This window comes from Cebidichthys violaceus, unplaced genomic scaffold (genome assembly GCF_023349555.1).
Source record: "Cebidichthys violaceus isolate CVI_PGR_0920_01 unplaced genomic scaffold, fCebVio1.0.p SCAF_3, whole genome shotgun sequence".
Classification (NCBI taxonomy): domain Eukaryota; kingdom Metazoa; phylum Chordata; class Actinopteri; order Perciformes; family Stichaeidae; genus Cebidichthys; species Cebidichthys violaceus.
Window position 1 is genome coordinate 18,345,537 of NW_027176483.1, and position 19,403 is coordinate 18,364,939.

General features: G+C 41.4%; 5 protein-coding genes across 5 annotated transcripts; 1 reads left to right on the top strand and 4 right to left on the bottom strand.

Moving 5' to 3' along the window:
- Window positions 1-148: 148 nt before the first annotated feature.
- Window positions 149-1,942, bottom strand: mt2 (metallothionein 2). Its single transcript, XM_068723545.1, has 3 exons — window positions 1,784-1,942; window positions 1,597-1,662; window positions 149-873 (listed from the first exon to the last, which is right to left on the bottom strand). The coding sequence occupies exons 1-3, from the start codon at window positions 1,806-1,808 to the stop codon at window positions 782-784; spliced, it is 183 nt and encodes a 60-aa protein (XP_068579646.1). The 5' UTR covers window positions 1,809-1,942; the 3' UTR covers window positions 149-781.
- A 3,689-nt stretch (window positions 1,943-5,631) lies between these two features.
- steep1 (STING1 ER exit protein 1) lies at window positions 5,632-6,768 on the bottom strand. The gene has a single exon (XM_068723813.1). It carries the CDS (start codon window positions 6,624-6,626, stop codon window positions 5,949-5,951), a length of 678 nt encoding a protein of 225 aa, XP_068579914.1. The 5' UTR covers window positions 6,627-6,768; the 3' UTR covers window positions 5,632-5,948.
- A 794-nt stretch (window positions 6,769-7,562) lies between these two features.
- On the bottom strand, window positions 7,563-8,369 carry LOC137881637 (metallothionein B). The gene is made up of 3 exons (XM_068723652.1): window positions 8,260-8,369; window positions 8,073-8,138; window positions 7,563-7,795 (listed from the first exon to the last, which is right to left on the bottom strand). The coding sequence occupies exons 1-3, from the start codon at window positions 8,282-8,284 to the stop codon at window positions 7,704-7,706; spliced, it is 183 nt and encodes a 60-aa protein (XP_068579753.1). The 5' UTR covers window positions 8,285-8,369; the 3' UTR covers window positions 7,563-7,703.
- A 2,633-nt stretch (window positions 8,370-11,002) lies between these two features.
- LOC137881664 (lathosterol oxidase-like) lies at window positions 11,003-16,479 on the top strand. Its single transcript, XM_068723698.1, is given in 7 exon segments — window positions 11,003-11,036; window positions 11,039-11,149; window positions 13,301-13,518; window positions 13,625-13,757; window positions 13,930-14,030; window positions 15,317-15,445; window positions 15,690-16,479. Coding segments are annotated over 7 exon segments (1,128 nt in total). The 3' UTR covers window positions 16,092-16,479.
- On the bottom strand, window positions 16,312-17,820 carry anapc13 (anaphase promoting complex subunit 13). The gene is made up of 2 exons (XM_068723699.1): window positions 17,449-17,820; window positions 16,312-16,665 (listed from the first exon to the last, which is right to left on the bottom strand). The coding sequence occupies exons 1-2, from the start codon at window positions 17,545-17,547 to the stop codon at window positions 16,540-16,542; spliced, it is 225 nt and encodes a 74-aa protein (XP_068579800.1). The 5' UTR covers window positions 17,548-17,820; the 3' UTR covers window positions 16,312-16,539.
- Between the last annotated feature and the right edge of the window lie 1,583 nt (window positions 17,821-19,403).

Consider the following 19,403-nt stretch of genomic DNA (forward strand, 5'->3'; position numbering starts at 1 on the left):
AACAAAGTGTTCTTTGCCAAGAGACAGACAAGCTTACAAATGCTTCAGCCTTGAATACCTTTACGTTTGTATAAACTGTGGCCAGGTGTGATCCATTAATCTGATGCATCACAAGGTGATTTAAAGAAACACGCTGAGTTTTAACATATTCTTTTGAAACTCAGGTAATTTATTCAGACTTGTAAAACACACACAAATCAAGAGTCTGGGAACATCAAATTTGTTTTTGGTTGATGTGCTTTTGCTTTCTGAACGAGCTTGAACCAAAAGCCCAACGTAAGCTTGAGCTGCCACATGGAGCCCTTTAATTGTGATGTGCCAATTAATGTCACAGCCTCATTTTGTTGACATGAAATGTGGAGTCTGTATATTCAAGAAAATAAATAAATAATAAATAAGCCTCTTTTGCTAGTTCCTCAATACTCAGCAACATGTTCCTCAATTGTCTGTCTTAAATGACCTTCCACTTGGTGAAGGAATAGTTCCTTTGATAATGAAATCAGGACTGAACGTCTTTAACTGCCTCTATGAGAGTGACCATGGTCAGATGACTTTACGCTGCATCAGCACATCTTATCACCACACCTCAGTTTATACTGAGGCTTGAAACCCGTTACACTGCTTTGACCATTTTAAGCTAAGCCAAGACAGCACATCCACATTAAGGAAGGTCAAGTACAAAATACATTGTTCTCTGTAGACAGTTGCAACTGCAATTAATTCAAAGTTGTTCAGTCTGGCTCCATCCCAAGGACAGAAGAGGGCTGATGTTACAGGCTCCTCACTGACAGCAGCTGGTGTCGCATGTCTTCCCTTTGCAGACGCAGCCAGAGGCGCATTTGGTGCAGCCGGACGGGCAGCATGGGCAGCAGCCTGAAACAAGAAATTAGATGCATAAAGATTCATTAAAATCAGGCAAATCCATTTGAGATCAACTGAGTTCCAATAACCTACTACCACACCAGCAAGTGTGCCAGAAAAAAATTGATCATGTTCAAATATGCAGCATGCCAAAATGTCGTACTGAATCGGGTCAACGTTTTATGGTGCAATGTTATGGCACAATACTATGTCCCAATTAAAAGCCCATTGCATGCAATAGTACATATTTATCTAAGGGCATCTGCAGTGTTTATTAAGTAAAAGTAGAAAGTGTGATTTGGAACACAATGAATGATCTCACTTCCAAGAGTACAAAGGTGCATCAATAAAACAAAAAACCAACCGGCCTAAAATGTCCATCATGATAATTACATAAAGTGTATTATACTAAAACAATAAGAACATTTAAAGTAAAACAAATAGTCAAAGCTAAGATCAGATCAATCAGGACTAACTGGATTCCTCAAGTGACCCTTTAGAAAGTATCTTCAAAATACACCGCTATAGTAGATTTCAGATAGGCCTAAACAACTGAACATCACCTGTAGGCTACATCACAGAGTGCTGAGGAATTACATCATATAGCCTATTTTAATGATTTGGGCAAGAGACCTTAAAAGCACATATTGCATCCAATAGTCTCTGAATGGGTGATAACTACATCACCAATAAACTCCTCTTATGTAATCGGTGTAGGGAGATCATTTGACTTACTCTTCTTGCAGGTGGTGCAGGAGCAGTTAGTGCATTTGCAGGATCCTCCACAGTTGCAGGTTCCAGCTGGAAAACAAAAACCAAGCAGATCAGCTTCATATTGTCTGCTGATAACAAATAGTCAAACAAAATAGACAACTGACGTCATGAGAAACGTTAAGACTAAACGTTAACAAAGAACACTTACACTTGGAGCAGTCGCAAGGGTCCATTTTTCAGTTGCTGTCTCGTGTCTTCGTCTGAAGCTGCTGTGTCGGTAGGCTCAGTGAGTCTGTGTTGTAGGAGTAAGGGAATGGGCGGTGATTTTATAGCGTCCTCGAGACAACAGAACCGGGTGCAAACTGAGTCTGTCACACAGCACGCGGGCACGTAGTAGATGATTACAAAGAGGTTTGTGCACACGTCTTCTTGGTTAACCAACCCAGGAGCGCGTGAAGAGAGACTCCCAGGCGAGGATGAGTTGTTCTGTTGTCTGAAATGTACATAACCCCCCCTCTCGCGACACCAAATGTTATGGCAGTTGAACACAAACAGAAGTTATTTATTAGAGTGTTTTTCAGGTAGCCTATATGGGGGCAATGAATAGCACGTGTGTTTCCCACTAATGTACTTGTCTTTGTTGATGTGTGCTAGCAATAACCGTGTTAGTTAATGTAGAAACACTACGTTATTCAAAGCTCAATAAGCCACCCGCTTAGTTTGCGCACGGATTTACAAAATGAAATGTGAAGATACGCGGCGGAGTGCATAGATCAAGATGCGTCACGGGTGCAATCAAGACTTCCGATAAAGCACCAGTGTGGCCCCAAAAAGCATGTGGGTTTGCGGGCAGAATATTTAAAATAGGCTAATGTAATTATGTAATTACTCACTAAATTAAAGCTGATAATATAAGAAAATTAGAAGCGATTCAAGCCTATCATATTCCTTTTTAAAAAATAGGTACAATAATTTTCAAATATAACTTATGATTAATTAATCAATGATGAGTTATACAATGGCTAATTCTACGCAACTTAGTGCATCTTACACGATTGCAAATGCATTTCTAATACATGTATATAGACCATAAATTACCTTTTAGTTATTTTGTCTCGATATAGGAAACGGCAACGTCATTGTGACGTTGAACAATTCAAGATGAACATATCAGGAACAGTTTCACTCTCCCATTCATGTTGCTCCCGTCACATGTCCCGTTGTGTTTCTCAGGTCTGTGCACACGGTGCAAACAAACTGACTGTTGTGTTGTGGTTTCTGCTCCCCGCGCTGCTCTGCACCCGGCCGTTTCACCCAGCGCCCGTGAGCAAACCAGAGCCCCCTAGAATGTCCGGTACCGAATTTGCGGTATGCACTGATCAATCAAGTCATGCACTCACAAAGTTCTGGAGTCTCATTTATAAATGTCAGCACAGAAGAGAGACCGAACGACCGACAGTCTTGGTCAGTTGATGTAATTATCATCATCTGTAAGATAACGTCAAGTAGTGTTAAAGAATCGCAGAACAGAGCGTCATTAGTTGTAAAATAATCTTCTAATACTGTGCATATATCGTATATATCACCAAGTACGATCTGAGTTTTCATAGTTTTTGTGAGTAAAATCGCTACAGTGAACACGACTTTTATTTAGAAGCATACTGTACACAGACAAACTGTAAACAGCGATCTGAAGCGAGTATCAGAGCTCACTGGAGTCACCACTGTGACTGTCACTCACTCACCTTCTCCAGTCACCTCACCTGGCAAATCTCCATCACCTGCACAACAATTGTGTAAAAAGTGTGGAAATATAGCCAGTGACAGCTCTCGCACTGATCACTCCATATCCTCGATAGTCCTAATCCCAATGACATAAGAAAACATTAATTAATACATTAATGAATAAACTGTCAAACCACTTCTTTTATATGATATCCAGGGTGCTGGACACCACTGATTGAAGCGATCATTTTGAAAGCAATCAGTCTGATTACTGTAAAACATATACATACTGGGGTGACACGCGTGACGTATAATGCTGCACGATGGACACTATGGTACTGTTAGGACTGCGTAAATGGAAGAATTAGGAGGGAACGAGTGTTCAGGGATCCCTTCATCCACTTCGCTGTCTGTGTAAAAAAAAAAAAAAAATCAACATTCATGAGGAGTGTTGTGGACAGAAATCAATACACGACTTGTTGAATTGTCTTAAAAGCAATATTACATTTATTCAATTATAACAGGAGTATTTAGTCCAGCAGTTAAACGTGCACGGACCTAGAATCTGCACATAAGAACAGAAAAAGGGCGTTTAAACAGAGTGCGCAGCGGTATTATGTATATTTTTGACAAATGATGTGATTGGTTTACTATGGTGGAGGCGGTTCTTGGTTTAGACTTGCTGAGGGCCTCATTGGAGCACAGGGATGTCCATCCCTCCAGGCTCACGGGTTTCCACTCCTTCCTTGATGCTATCAGTATGTGTGCATGATGTGCAGCGTAGGCAGAAACCGGGTTCAGCTAAGTGTCGCCGGCAGTCAGAAGGTCAAGCCTTGCTGGCCGAAACTATGTCTACCGCTGGAAAGCTCTGGTTCCTGTTTCTATCAGTCTCAAGGCTAACCAGACATTGTTTTCACTCTCGCGACATATTATTTGATGAATAGGCTTTAAGCTAAACCTTCGATGTGTCACTGTACTTTCCATTGTGCAGACAGACGCTAGAATGCTCTGTCTGGAGTATTTGACCTTCTTCAGTGTTTTCCACATACATTTCTAAGCAATGAGCACAATAAAAGTGTGAGGTGTAACATTTAACGCTTATTTTGTTTTGGGCCTATGTGTTGTCGTTTCTTAATCAGTCATCAGTTATTATTTACAATAGGAGCTTTGCATTGACCGTCTATGGTTGGATGTGTGCGTGTAGAGGGCGGGACGTGAGGCTGAAGCAGCTGCACACACTTACAGGTTGATTTGGAATTTATAAAAGGAAATAGCACACTGACAGGCTCAAGGTTTTATAAATGTGAATATTTTTTGACGTACGTGCATTTCCTCCTTTGAACGCACGCAAACATTTAGTGTGGATCCTATAAGCACTGTTATATAAATGAGAACCCTGCAATTTGCCATGAGAAAAAGAAGTCTACACCTGTAGACCTAAATAGTTTTACATCCGTTGTGACCAAGTTGTAGGTCAGTCTATGAATCACATTGTTCTCATTTGTCCTGTGCAGACTTTTACTTTTTATCCACACTAAGGGACTTTGTCTACTTTTCCATGAATCACGGTCTGACAGTCTGCGTATGACATACTGTGTGTATATATAATTTGATGTAGTATATTCACATATATTTTTGGAGTTTGACTTGAAAAATCAGAATTTTGTGGGTTAATCTGATAATACAGCTCTTTTTACAAAATAACTGATGTTTAACCTTTAGGAGCATCATAATTTACAAATAGCATAGATTTAGCTGCTGCTATCAATGTAATAACATTAAAGATGGCTCCATGCTATTCAGGCATACCCCTAAATCCATGATAGTGCGACTCAAGAAACTGAAGCAGCTAAATGGAATTCAGGAACCAATTATTTCAACAGTTACACCTGTGCTCTTCCTTCTGTGAGTAAAGGCCTAGTGACAGCTCTTCCTAAGACTGCAACACATCATTTTGAATAGTGATTAATCATAATGTGTAATAATTTAGTCTATAACATGAGCAGATGTCTTGCAATAACTTTGTCCAACCAATGATCCAAAACACAAAGATATTCAAAGTACAACATTTATCAATAATTCTTTAAGTACTTGAAGGATTTTTCTGATTTGCTGCCGTCATTGATTATTCTATCATTCAGAGTCATATTTAAGACATTTTAAGAACTGTGCACTAACACACATTTTCAAGACCTCAGCATATTTGACAGTTTTTACAGATCAGCCACCTTGAACTCACGGTTTCAAACAGCTGAGGACTTCAGCAGGACGAACAGACACCACAGTGAAAACAACACGCAGGACAAACGCTTTAAAGAAATACCAAACAGGTTCATCTGGCCTTTTAATTTTTGTACAAAACATTTTAAACTAATTAATAAAAAAAAGGTCTACAACCTCACCCCCAAAATCACCAACTGAACACATACACACATCATCTGTCGCGAATATGTCCACATATTGTCCTCTATGTACTGGATTGCTGTCCAGTACTGGCTGAAAAACTACTGGCCAGTACTTGACAGAAAACATCCACTGTGGGTGATGGTCTCCAGAGGATAACTTTGTGTCACAGTGTGTGTGTGTGTGTGTGTGTGTGTGTGTGTGTGTGTGTGTGTGTGTGTGTGTGTGTCCTCACTGAGCCTCCTCTACTTGAACTGATTATCAATAAGGGTGCCCTTCATCTTCGCCTTCTTGGCCTCGAGCTCGGCCAGCTCCTGCAGCCTCCTCTTGCTCATGCCCTTCCTCTCCAGCTGCTTCTCGATCACTTTGGCGTTTTGGGCGTACGAGTCGGCCACCTCCCGGGCCTCGATCTCCTCCTCCTCCTCGTCGATGGTGGAAACCGTGACGGAGCTGAACTTGCCCATGTCCTTGGTCCGCTTGGTCATCATCACGCGGACCTTCTTGGGAGCTTCCGGCTTACTCTGGCTGTAGACGCTGGTGTTGCCGAAGCCCTGCCCGAACTTGACCACGGCTCCGTCCACGATGAAGGTGGCCGGGTGGTTCTTCGCCTGGTGCTGATAGAAGAGCAGCAGGCCGCACTTGCCGCACTTCTTGCGGTACTGGCGCTCGATGCCCTCGGCCCGCTTGAGGTACGCGCTCTCGTCCTGCTCCACGTTGCAGAACTTGTGGGCGTGTTTGGCCGCATCGATCACCCTGGCTCGGTCCCGGGGCCTCATGGGCAGCTTCTCCAGCTGGCAGTCCAGCACCAAAACCATCTGTCCGCACAGGCAGTAGTAGACATGGAGAGGCTTTTCTCCATCGTCGTACTCCTCTCTGTCTCTGGTGTCCGAGCAGACGACACTTCTGGACACGACCTTCGGCATGTTTAGTCACTTAAATGTGCTCTAATATTAGTGAGTTACCGCCTAATTCAACCCTATAGTTGAAACGCCATGGCGACGGAACACTGGTTGAAATGTTTTCCTGATCAGAAACGACGCAACACTTCCGGTGTCCGTCACTATTACTGTTCCTACCCGAAACAAACATCTCTCCTTATCGTTCCGCGGGATCACAACGTTCCGCGGTGTCGCAGGTCAAATGAACCCACCTGGGTTGCTGCCACTCACTTGATAATTGTTCACTCTAAAGATATATTAATTCCATGCATTACATTTATCACCTAAATGGTGATAAAGGATGAGAAAGTAACAGGTTTGTTTGAAAGTTAAGTAAATTATTCACGCTTGTGAAAAGCCTACAGATTAAGTAAAATCAGTTTTGGGTTGACATATTTGACTTTGACCACAAGTCCAACCAAAACTTGGCTTCTATCACACCGAATTGATTTGGCTGATCCAACAAATGTTGCAAGGTTTTTTTTATGCCACACATTCCCTTTGATTTAGGCAAGAATTTGGTTATAGGTTTAGGGAAATTGTAGTTGGTTAATATTTATGGAAGAAAGCCCTGCAGGTAAACCTCTGTGCACAAATGACCATCTTATTTAGTCAGATATGAAATATGTTAAAGAGCCCGTTTTTTGGCACCATTACACCACACTAGAGCAGCAACAGGTTTCTATAGTGAAGATCTTGGCATGACTAACCTGGACCTGTCACCTGGTGAGGAAATGTCACCTTTGAGAATGAAATCAGGGCTGAACAAAAGAACCTGAACATCTTTAACTGTCTCCGTTAAAGTTTAACCATGGTCAGATGACTTCACACTGCATCAGCACAGCTAAATCACCACTCAGTTCATTTTATACTGAGGCTTGAAACTCTTTTAATAAGCTAAGCCAAGACAGCACATCCACATTAAGGAAACATGTTTATTTCAACATTAAAGACACGTACAAAATACATTGTTCTCGGCAGACAGTTGCAACTGCAATTAATTCAAAGTTGTTCAGTCTGGCTCCATCCCAAGGACAGAAGAGGGCTGATGTTACAGGCTCCTCACTGACAGCAGCTGGTGTCGCATGTCTTCCCTTTGCACACGCAGCCAGAGGCGCATTTGGTGCAGCCGGACGGGCAGCATGGGCAGCAGCCTGAAACAAGAAATTGGATGCATAAAGATTCAATCAGGCAAATCCCTTTGAGAGCGGAGTTCTGATAAATTAGTGGCTAAATTCCACTAGACAGACACTGCATATTTGAGCAAAAACTAGTCAGTCAACCGAGTGAATTTAAAATGTACACCTTTTTGTTGTAGTTCATTAAGCCAATTAGAGCCAACTGGCAGTTGCCAACATTTAATTCACATAGGCAATTTTAGATAACAAAACCAAATGACACATTTTGATGTAAGGAGGTCATTTGACTTACTCTTCTTGCAGGTGGTGCAGGAGCAGTTAGTGCATTTGCAGGATCCTCCACAGTTGCAGGTTCCAGCTAGAAAACAAAAACCAAGCAGATCAGCTTCATATTGTCTGCTGATAACAAATAGTCAAACAAAATAGACAACTGACGTCATGAGAAACGTTAAGACTAAACGTTAACAAAGAACACTTACACTTGGAGCAGTCGCAAGGGTCCATTTTTCAGTTGCTGTCTCGTGTCTTCGTCTGAAGCTGCTGTGTCGGTAGGCTCAGTGAGTCTGTGTTGTGGGAGTAAGGGAATGGGCGGTGCTTTTATAGCGTCCTCGAGACAACAGAACCGGGTGCAAACTGAGTCTGTCACACAGCACGCGGGCACGTAGTAGATGATTACAAAGAGGTTTGTGCACACGTCTTCTTGGTTAACCAACCCAGGAGCGCGTGAAGAGAGACTCCCAGGCGAGGATGAGTTGTTCTGTTGTCTGAAATGTACATAACCCCCCCTCTCGCGACACCAAATGTTATGGCAGTTGAACACAAACAGAAGTTATTTATTAGAGTGTTTTTCAGGTAGCCTATATGGGGGCAATACATAGCACGTGTGTCTCCCACTAATGTACTTGTCTTTGTTGATGTGTGCTAGCAATAACCGTGTTAGTTAATGTAGAAACACTACGTTATTCAAAGCTCAATAAGCCACCCGCTTAGTTTGCGCACGGATTTACAAAATTAAATGTGAAGATACGCGGCGGAGTGCATAGATCAAGATGCGTCACGGGTGCAATCAAGACTTCCGATAAAGCACCAGTGTGGCCCCTCGAAAAAAAAAGATTCAAGTCCTATAGCCTATCATATTCCTTTAAAAAAATAAACGAGGTACAATCATTTTCAAATCTAACTTATGATTAATTAATCAATGAGGAGTCATACAATGGATAATTCTACACAAGATAGATAGATTGCAAATTAATTTCTAATAAATTTATATAGACAATAAATGACCTTTTAGTTATTGTGTCTCGATATAGGAAACGGCAACGTCATTGTGACGTTGAACAATTCAAGATGAACATATCAGGAACAGTTTCACTCTCCCATTCATGTTGCTCCCGTCACATGTCCCGTAGTGTTTCTCAGGTCTGTGCACACGGTGCAAACAAACTGACTGTTGTGTTGTGGTTTCTGCTCCCCGCGCTGCTCTGCACCCGGCCGTTTCACCCAGCGCCCGTGAGCAAACCAGAGTAAATAGGCGATTGTAATATGCTGCCTTTACGCACAGCGTGCTGTAGGAAATATCTAATTCACGAGTCTTTTTTTCATTTGATAGACTATTGCAGAGTCCATTTATAATTATAGGCACTACATAAAGATCAGCGAGGTTTCTTTCAATAACCATCATCACAATTTCATGATAAAACTGACGTTAGTAGCCTAGACTATTAGTGTACTTCTCATGTTGTTTTGAATCCTAAAGGGATCATACACGTACTCACATCAGCAAATAGCACTGCTGTAGACCACTACCATGTTGCTGGCTGTATGTTTACTGTTTAGCCAACAGACATCAACGCAGGTGGGTGACTATTTACCCTCAATGCTCTCGGATGTAGGAGCTTGTAGTGGGAACCTGAAGGCAACATTTTCCCTTTTTTGCACTCGCCACCGTCCGGCTGCTCTGAGTGTTTTTCCACTGAATGTGTGCGTAATGATCTGTCATTATGGGAGAATGTGACCAATGTTTGAATCACTTAACGGAAAGAAAAGATTTAGAGCTGAGTGCAACTTTTTTTTTTTTTTTTTTTACAAACAACCATAATACCAATGAATAGAAAATAACCACAACACATAAATTACAGTCTACATGGCGTTATGGGAAACGTGCCTCTTGGAAGGAATATAAATGTTTAACATTAAGATCCCACATTCTGCAAAGATACCAAAATTACACAGAACAATGACTAAATGACACACGTGTGTCATTTAGTCATTGTTCTGTGTAAGCATAAGTAAGCACAAGCATAACAAATGTACCCTTGGGTTTGAATAGTTCACTCAATTTAAGAGAATTAGCCTACTTTCAATGGAAATAGAGAAGGTGTGATGCTGTGATGAAACATATTTTGTAACTTTAAGGATGATTAAGGGGAAACTCAACAAATACTGAAACATAAGCACCCTTATAGTGTAAACACCGTTAGGAACATTAATGTGTTACAGTTACAGTTAAGACAGCCTGGCCTTTCTTGTGTAACTCAGTTTCTGTAATTTCTGATTACACAATCAGCCGAATCGACATAATTACAGATGGTGGTTATTGTCACAGTGACTCATCTGCAGTGATTATGATATATTATTTCAACAGTTGGAGCAGGTGATTAGTGAAGTATAATACATGCAAAAACACTTCAGAACACCAACCAAGCTCAGTGAGCCCTGATTGTTAATTTTGTCTGTTAAGACTCAGTTTGGATTGTGGTGTAGTAACTTGAACACAACGGTCTTAATGTGTCATTCAAACTTTGTTCATCAATCCCATGTCACTGGTTGGAAAGACATGAAGACACTGCAGACTGCACAGAGAGGTGCTGTTTGTGTCAGAGAGCTCTAGAGGGAGACATCTGCACATTTATGTACTTAGAGAAGTTGTTTTTTTTCCTTGCGGTACAGTTAAGAGCTAAATTCCCTCATTAGGTATTTCAGCGTGATTAGAAGTTATTGAATGGGAAATTGAAGGATGACACACACTTATGACATGTAGTACACTTTGTACTTTCATGCTGAAGGAGCACATAACCAAAACATGGTTGCTGTGTATTGTCACCTCTCACCAACGTATATAACAGATGCTTGTGTGGATGTGTGTTAAGCAATATAAGTGTCAATGGACTAAAAAATAACATCAACTACAAAAAGCATAGGGTGGAAAGAGGATCTCCTTGCATGAGATCATTCACCATCTTGTTCAGATTCTCTGGGCAAGCGTCAAGATCACGTCGTCCACTTGTATTTCTTGCTCAATGTCGGTGTACACGTCTGTGTGTGACAGGTTGGAAGTGTTGACATACATACAGACCAGCCACAAGACAGGTAAATACTATTTTTTTCCTCTTGATAAAACTCACACTTCTTACTTTTTGCTGTGTGCATGCGTGGAGGACGTGTACGTGGTGTGTGTGTGTGTGTGTGTGTGTGTACGTATGTAAAGGGCAGAGTTCAGGGAACGGTTCAGGAGGAATTGGATCCCCAAACCCAGTATGGGGCAGGGAACATGCACTGCAAAGATGACATTCACTCACTAGTGATTATATTTTGCATCAAAGCAGATGTAGGGTTGTTGGAAATAGACAATGCAAGGTTTAATTCCTGTAATACCATTTCTGATGACTTATGGATGTGAATATAAATGCATCTGATAAAGACATCAGTTGAGTTTTACTTGTTTCATATAAATAATCAAATACGTCATAGTATGATGAAGCACATTCCATTACTTGGAATCACATTAACTATTAAAAATGAACAAATTAAAAACAACTATTAATAAGCAAGTTTAGAAGGATTATGTCACCCAGTCCCAGAAGAGCAGATCTGGCAGGAAGATCGCGTCCTGCTGTCACTGAGCTCCTTGTTATTTGCTGAGCGTCGGGATCTTGTTTCACAAGGACCAACGTTTATTTCTGTTTCCCTCTGAATCTCTTCTGGCTTCTAAGAAAAAATGTTCTTGGAATGCATGTCGAATTCATATCAGCCGGGCGTGTTTCATTCTTTGTTAAACAATTTGCTACATTAAGCCACATGCTTTCTGTGGCGAATCAAATGCCGGTGGACACGCACGTGTGTGTGAAGGAAGGAGGATCCAGTTGCAGGAAGGCTCACACACTTCTGATGTCCTGAAGCAGGTCAGTTCAGCGGCAGGAACCAATTCACCAACGAGCTCTTTTGAAAGTCCTGACAAAGTAATCATTGAAGAGCATGAAACAGCTTTTTGAGATTTCTTAGAGTGGCCATAGAGATTAACACTGAAGTATGTTCAGTTTAATAAAGCTGCCAACAAGGTGAAAATGCTGTTAGAGTGTGTGATATATTTTGTTTTGATGGAAGGCAACTGTCCTGCATTCTGTCCTACAGAATCATCGATATGCTGCTGTATTCGTTTACAACTCATACCAGTAACATTTGCTTTGCATTTTGTGGCTGTTTAACTGCTCACTGTATTTCTTATAGCTTCCCTGCTTCCACGGTGATTAGCATCGTATGGTCATTCCACAACAGAGGTGTGGGGGCAGGGAATCACTGTTGAATGGTCCGATTGGGTCGGTGAGTAGTTCATCGATCATGTTAAACAGAGCACATCAGAAACCAGCTCAGCACTTTGGTCTAATCAGCAGCAGCCAGGGTGAAGTGGTGCTGTCATTTGAAACCAGAGTGTAGTTAACAAGCATCCACTCAAACAAGTACAGTTGTATTAATAGAGGGGTTAAAGGAGGGGACATTGGAGCATTTCGAGCTATTGTGGCACAGCTATAGTGGCTTGCATTTCTACAGGTATGATGGTTTCATTTCACTGTCTTGAAACTGTTGTTGTTTCATGCAATGCTGAATGTGTATATGAGCTTCCTGTCTTGTCCAGGTTAGTCTCAAAGGAAGACATCTAGAAAACATGTTGACCCTAACCCTCCCTCACCAATGGGTCCGTCATGTTTTCCACATACTGTATACCTGGTAGCAGGGGATCGCTATAGTCCACCGGGAACACTTGGGCCTGGTGTTCCCGGTTGGCCTTGACTGTTACCTCTGTCTGCTTAGCTTATATCTCTGCTTCTTCTCTGACTAGTTGTTTTGTTTTATTGGTCTAACTTTATAGCTTGTCTTGCACATTTACAATACCTGATATCATTCACTTCATCTTTTAATTTTGTTCAATTAAAAATATATTTTCTTGAAACTTTATTGGTGTGTGTCCTATATGTTGTGCATGGCCTAATAAGTAGTAAGATGCTTTTTTTAAAGGTTGATCTATAAACCATAAGCTCAAAGCATGGACACAGCATCCGCAGCTTCTTTTAAATTGCAAAAAGCCATCTAGTTCTGATTGGGATGTACAAGCCTTTTACAGAGTCCTCACAAAGAAACAGAATATCTACGTAACTGTTACCTTTGCACAGTATGTTTTTGACAGAATTTGATCCAATGTTCTTTGCCATCACAGTGCTGTTGGGTCATTCGCTCTCTTCACAGACTGTGCCATGGATCATGTGCTGAACATTGCTGATAGTTACATCTTCACTCCGTATGTTTACCCGGCCTCATGGCCTGAGGATGGGGCTCTGCGTCAGATCATCAGCCTGTGGGTGGTGACCAACCTGGGAGCAGTGCTGATTTACCTGGGCTTTGGTGCGCTCAGCTTCTACTATGTGTTTGACCATAAGCTCATGAAACATCCACAGTTCATCAAGGTAAGCTGCTAAATGGGTAGACCAGCTCAAGGGCAAGGAATTAACTGGGGTGTGTAAACTATTAGTGACTGGGGCTGTTTTTACTTTGTGTGTGATCCAACAACAGAACCAGGTAAGAAAAGAGATTCAACTGTCAGTAGTCTCCATCTTCTGGATGAGCTTCCCCACAGTGGCCATTTTCTTCCTGGAGATCAAGGGAAACAGCAAACTTTATGACAACATCGGCGACTCTTCTCTGGGTGAGACAACAGTTTCCAGAAACATTAAAACCCAGGGTTAAACTCACAATTGACTGACTAAAGGTCAGCTGATAACAGCCACCGATCAAGTATTCCTCCTTTTGTTGAAACAGGTTATAAAACAATAAGTCCGAATGAGATCCATCAGCTGACTGGTTTGTTTCTGTTTCAGGCTGGCCTGGGTTGTTGCTGAGTATCGCTGGTTTCTTGTTCTTTACTGACATGTGTATCTACTGGATCCACCGCTCCATGCACCATAAGAACATCTACAAGGTGAGCTTGAGCATGTCAATGGCTCGTTTAATGCCGCTCCCAAACAATACCTTTTATTGAAACAATTACCGTATTTTTCGGACTATAAAGCGCACCGGATTATAAGGCGCACTGTGAATTAACGTGTCTATGTTCACACATAAACCGCACCGGATTATAAGGCGCATTAAGCAAAACAACACAGTCCGGTAAATCAAACTTTATTCAACTCAGTTGTAACAACAAATACCGGTACAGAAAAATACACTCACTTATCGATTCATTCCTCTTCCACAAATCCATTGAATTCTTCATCTTCAGTGTCTGAGTGAAACAGCTGTGCGATTTCGGCATCAAGAATGCCCGAATCCCTCTCGTCATTTTCCGAGTCAGTCTTGTTGCCGTTATCGGTACTTGGCTGTTCAGTGATGATTCCAGCTTTCGTGAAAGCTCGGACGACGGTTGCGACCGATGGTTACTTGTTGTGCTTATTGATCGATTTTGACTTTTAGTTTAGACATTACATTCCTGTTACGGGGCCGATCAGGTAGTGACACAGCGTACCGTAATGCTCCGAATATCCATTGAGCGGAGCGGCTTCGTTGCTTACCAAAGTCGTACTTACACATTTCGGCAGATTTTTGAGCGCATTGTACCACATAAAATCGATCAATAAGCACAACAAGTGACCATACATAAGGCGCACTGTCAATTTTTGAGAAAATTTAAGGATTTTAAGTGCGCCTTATAGTCCGAAAAATACGGTAACCAAACGACTGTGTAACTTGATAGGGGTCACTCGTAGTGACAAATGCACTGAGAATTATCACCAAACTATGCAGTTCCCCTCAGCTCCGCAGATCATTTTAGCATCTTTCACTTAATTGTTTTGGTTTTACAGACAACTTCTTAACTGTACTGTTTCCAGCAAAAAAGCTGTGATAAACCCACTTTACACTACTCGCTTAAAGAGCAAAGATCAAAGTTAGCAGCTAGCAGGTAAAAGAAGTGGAGCATCCAGCTGCTAAAGAGCCAGATGTTTCCTTCAGTTGTTGGTGAAGACCAATGCAGAGCTAAAAGGAGAGTAAATATAACATTCATCAGAGGAACAAACACAACTCCATTAGTAAATAAGACTAAAGTAACAGTATGGGCAATGTCTTTTCCATCTGAAGAAGTTTTTCCATCATACTTCCTGATTCTGGCTCTATTTCCCTGTAGATCTTTTTCTACCTTGTTTGCCTGGTTTATGTTTTCACTAAAAACAGTCCTAATATTCAGACGCCATTTGTGTTCCCGTCCCTCAGCACTTACACAAGCAGCACCATACATTCAAGATCCCTACGCCTCTTGCCAGCCATGCCTTCCACCCAGTGGACGGCTTCCTGCAGAGCTTACCCTATCACGTCTACCCATTCATCTTTCCCCTGCACAAGGTGGTGGTCTGACACACCGTCCCAAACATGTTGACGTTAGATCTGAGGTTACAGTATTGATAATTACACAAGCTTCACTGCATATTTTGCGTTGTTAAAATTGGACTTAAATTATTTCAGGTCCAGCTGCATGTGGACAACTTTTGATGACATTTGATGGAAAAGTAGTGTAAAAAATACATTACCTTGATATAAACTTAACTGTACAGTGGTTTTGAATGACATTTGTATATTTACATTACAGGTGGTCTACCTCTCACTCTTTGTCTTTGTCAACATCTGGACCATCTCCATACACGACGGAGACTACCGCCTCCCCGGCTCCCTGATATGTCTGATCAACGGCGCTGCGCACCACGTCGACCATCATCTCTTCTTCAACTACAACTACGGACAGTACTTCACGCTCTGGGATCGTCTGGGGGGCTCCTACCGGCACCCGTCGGCCCTGTTGGGGAAGGGGCCACATGACCACGTTCGCGAGCTCATGGCAGAGGCTGCACACACACGCAGTGATGACGGAGCTACAGTCAGGATGTTCATTACGGGTTTAAACTTCCCCAGGGAGGTTCCTACAGAGATTCCTCAGCCTGGGTCACGATGTAAGCGACAGTGCTATCAGATGCAAAACCAGCCAGCACCTTGAGAAAATAGTTTGATTTTGATCTGACTGCCGGGACTGTATTCTGTATTCATCTAACTGCCAACTCGTTGCTCTGATTTACGATCACCACTTTAGAAAATGAGGTCAATGTTTCTATGATAGAAATTTGACAGACACTTTTTTTTTTTTGGTACACAGAGCACACACATTATGTGCAAATACGTGAATGTCCACCGCCCTCACGTTCTGAATTCAACACAAATTGAATGCAACTCTTTTCCATTTATGTTATTATGAAGTTGTTGTTTGACGTTCATATTTACAAGGACTACAATACAAACCCAATAGCGAAGAAAAATACATTTTCCATCTTAGCTGGAACATAATTCAAATCATTCAAAAGACACAATACAATAAGACATCACGTGTGCCTCTGAATCCAGTGTCCACTTTCTTTTTCTGTCCTACAGTCGGATTCCCATTTAGACTTTCAGCTTCCAGTGCTTGGTGTGTTTTCGTGGAGGCTCTGCAGGGCGAGGTCTGTCCACTTCATCTCTTGCTCTTTCACAGACTCGGTGGAGCCTCCGTTGTCCTGCTCAGCCTCAGGCAATTCAGTCTGACAGAGAACAGGAGGGGAAAAAAAGGTGCCATGAAAAAGAGCAGCACTTCACCCTACTTTATACCAACAGTATGACAGCGTCAAGACATACATGTAGACTGAATATTTGAGCAAAGCAAAAGACAAACCTAAATTCAAACAAAACAGGAATGTTTTTACGTCAAATATTTGGACAGGGCAGGAGCTGTTGGTCGTTCATTATTGACACAACTGCTAACAAAACAAATCTGATTAGTAACTTAGTGTGTGAGTTTGTAAGCTCTGCACGACTTATGAAAGTATGTACGGTCTGATTTGCAAGCGTCACATGTGTTGAGCCTGAAAGAGGACTACTGTCACTTTGAGCAGGAAAGTAGAGCTTTCTATTCTTACCTTAGTCAAAGCTGCTTACTCTGTGTTGAACGTTTGTGAGCCTTGTAAAAACAATTGTCTGAGAGCAGATCAAATTGAGTGGATTTCACCTGAGCTTAAGTGTCCTCCAATTTCGGCTAACATTAACTCGAGGCTGCTTCCTAGCATGCTTAATTAGATTGTCATTTGTCTAAAATACTGTACTTTGCCTTGTTTAAGACTGGTAGCCCCCCCAAAAAGCTCATGAGTCATGACCTCCACTGTCATTAATAAAAGTTGCTGAATTGACAGTAATGCTCGTTTTTGAATAACATGAAAACCCTAATCTTTGTTCAAAATGTCCATGAGAAATTTCGGCAGCGGACTGTGATCAAACTGTAAGAAAGCGTGTTGCTAATGCTAACATGAATCTGCTTGCACAGCATTTACCAGAGGGATGGTGACGTCTTCATACGGCAGTCTGTCTTCCCTCCAGGCGTCATCGGTGAGGTCGAGGACTCTCCCGTCTCGTTGGATCTCACTGTCCATCTTCTGAGCTCCGGATCGAGCTGCAGATCTTCTCCCCTTTGCCCGAGTTAGCCGCAAGCAAACAGCAACACTTTTCAAACTGTGGTAGAAGTTGAAGGAAGCCAGTCAAAGTCCACAGCTACCCTTACAAATATAACAGTAAGCCTAAAAAAACAATGAAATATCACACAGTTCAGCAAAGCGTGTAAACGATTGGGTTTGAGTATGGTTCAGTTAACAACAAGCGGATTTCAGTTTCTAGCAGACGCGGTGATAGCACAAAACAGCTGACGCTTGGTGATGACGTAGTATTGATGCCTTCACGTGCCGTAGAAAATATTAGTATTAACTATACAAATGATGTGTTAAATTGACATACATTACACATTACATCACAGTCAATTAATAAAAACTATGATAATTATAATAATAATAACATTAATAATAATAACATACGAAATATATCAATAGCATATTATTTATTTATAATGATGATAATAGTATATATAATAATATATTCTGTATTCTATATAAAAGTAAAACGATGCAGTTTTAATACCTAGGAAACTCTACTAAATGGACCCTGGGTAAGATTATTAAACACTACCTACATTTCCAATGACGTATTGAATTAACCGAAAATAACGTCCCACATAATGTTTTGTGGTTTCCATGGTAACCAGACGCCTTTTCTTGGAGTCGTGCTCTGGATAAAGACGTCGATAATTGTTGTGTTGGTCGCCAGCATTTGAAGGTAACTATATATTACACTGATAACATGATGGGAAATGCAGCACTTCATTCAGGGAGAAGTGCATTTGGTGTTGATTCAGTAAGTTAGCTCGCGAGAACGTTAGCTTAGCATCTAAACGTGTCATCATTTCACCCAAGTTTTATCTAAAGAAGTCTGTAGCGTTTGGTGTGACAACGTTTTCTTTTAGAGTAGTTTTGGAATAGATATCCAAGTAGATCCCAATGGGAAACTTTATCCAAAGATGTCTAAATGACTTGTACAACATTAAAGATGTATCAAATCCTTCTATAACTAAATTGTGTCATTCATTAACACATGTATTTCATACACTTGATGTTGATGTCACTGTTTGTAAAAGGTAAACGCAATGAGGGAAAACCTTTGCATCACTCAGTTTTAGTGTACATCTATTGCTTGGTTTTATATAATCTGGAACTAAAGCTGTGGTTTGTGGATTCTGATGTCACTTTCTTTGTGTAGGCACTGCAATGATGTCAGCCTCTCAAGAGCAGCAGGTAGAACATAAAGAAACATGTGTCAACCCTGGAAACCCAGTGTTCTCCTGCATGATGACTGCAGCAGTGAAAGATGAACTGCCAGCGCTGAAGGCAAAGTCCCAGAATCTACTGTACAGGACCACCTCCGGAGAATATGGACGTCTCCCTCCAACCTTTGAGAGCTCACCGTGTACCTTCCACCCGAAATCCCAAAAATTCTCCAAAGACCTGTGCAAGAGTGGGATGTATTGTAACACCACCTTCAATACTGCCCTAGACCGAAGCAGGGTGTACGACTGTCCCAATTTACAGCACACCCTATAAATGCATGATTGACTTCTTGAAGTGGTATTTTTCAATTCATGAGAAGTTTTAGTTTAGAATAGATGGACCACTAAGTGAATCAGTGTGAATAAAAAAAGAATGCCTCAATGCATGTACGGCCATCGTCTTTGATAACAATACCTTTTTTATTACAGCATTACATTAGTTAGGTTATCAGGTCAGAGCATATGATTCATTTTTTTAATTTAAATTTGTATTCGTCCAAACACACCAACACCATACACAGATTTAAAAACTAGGCCTGTCAGACAGCAAAACAAATAACAATAATAATAATAAAA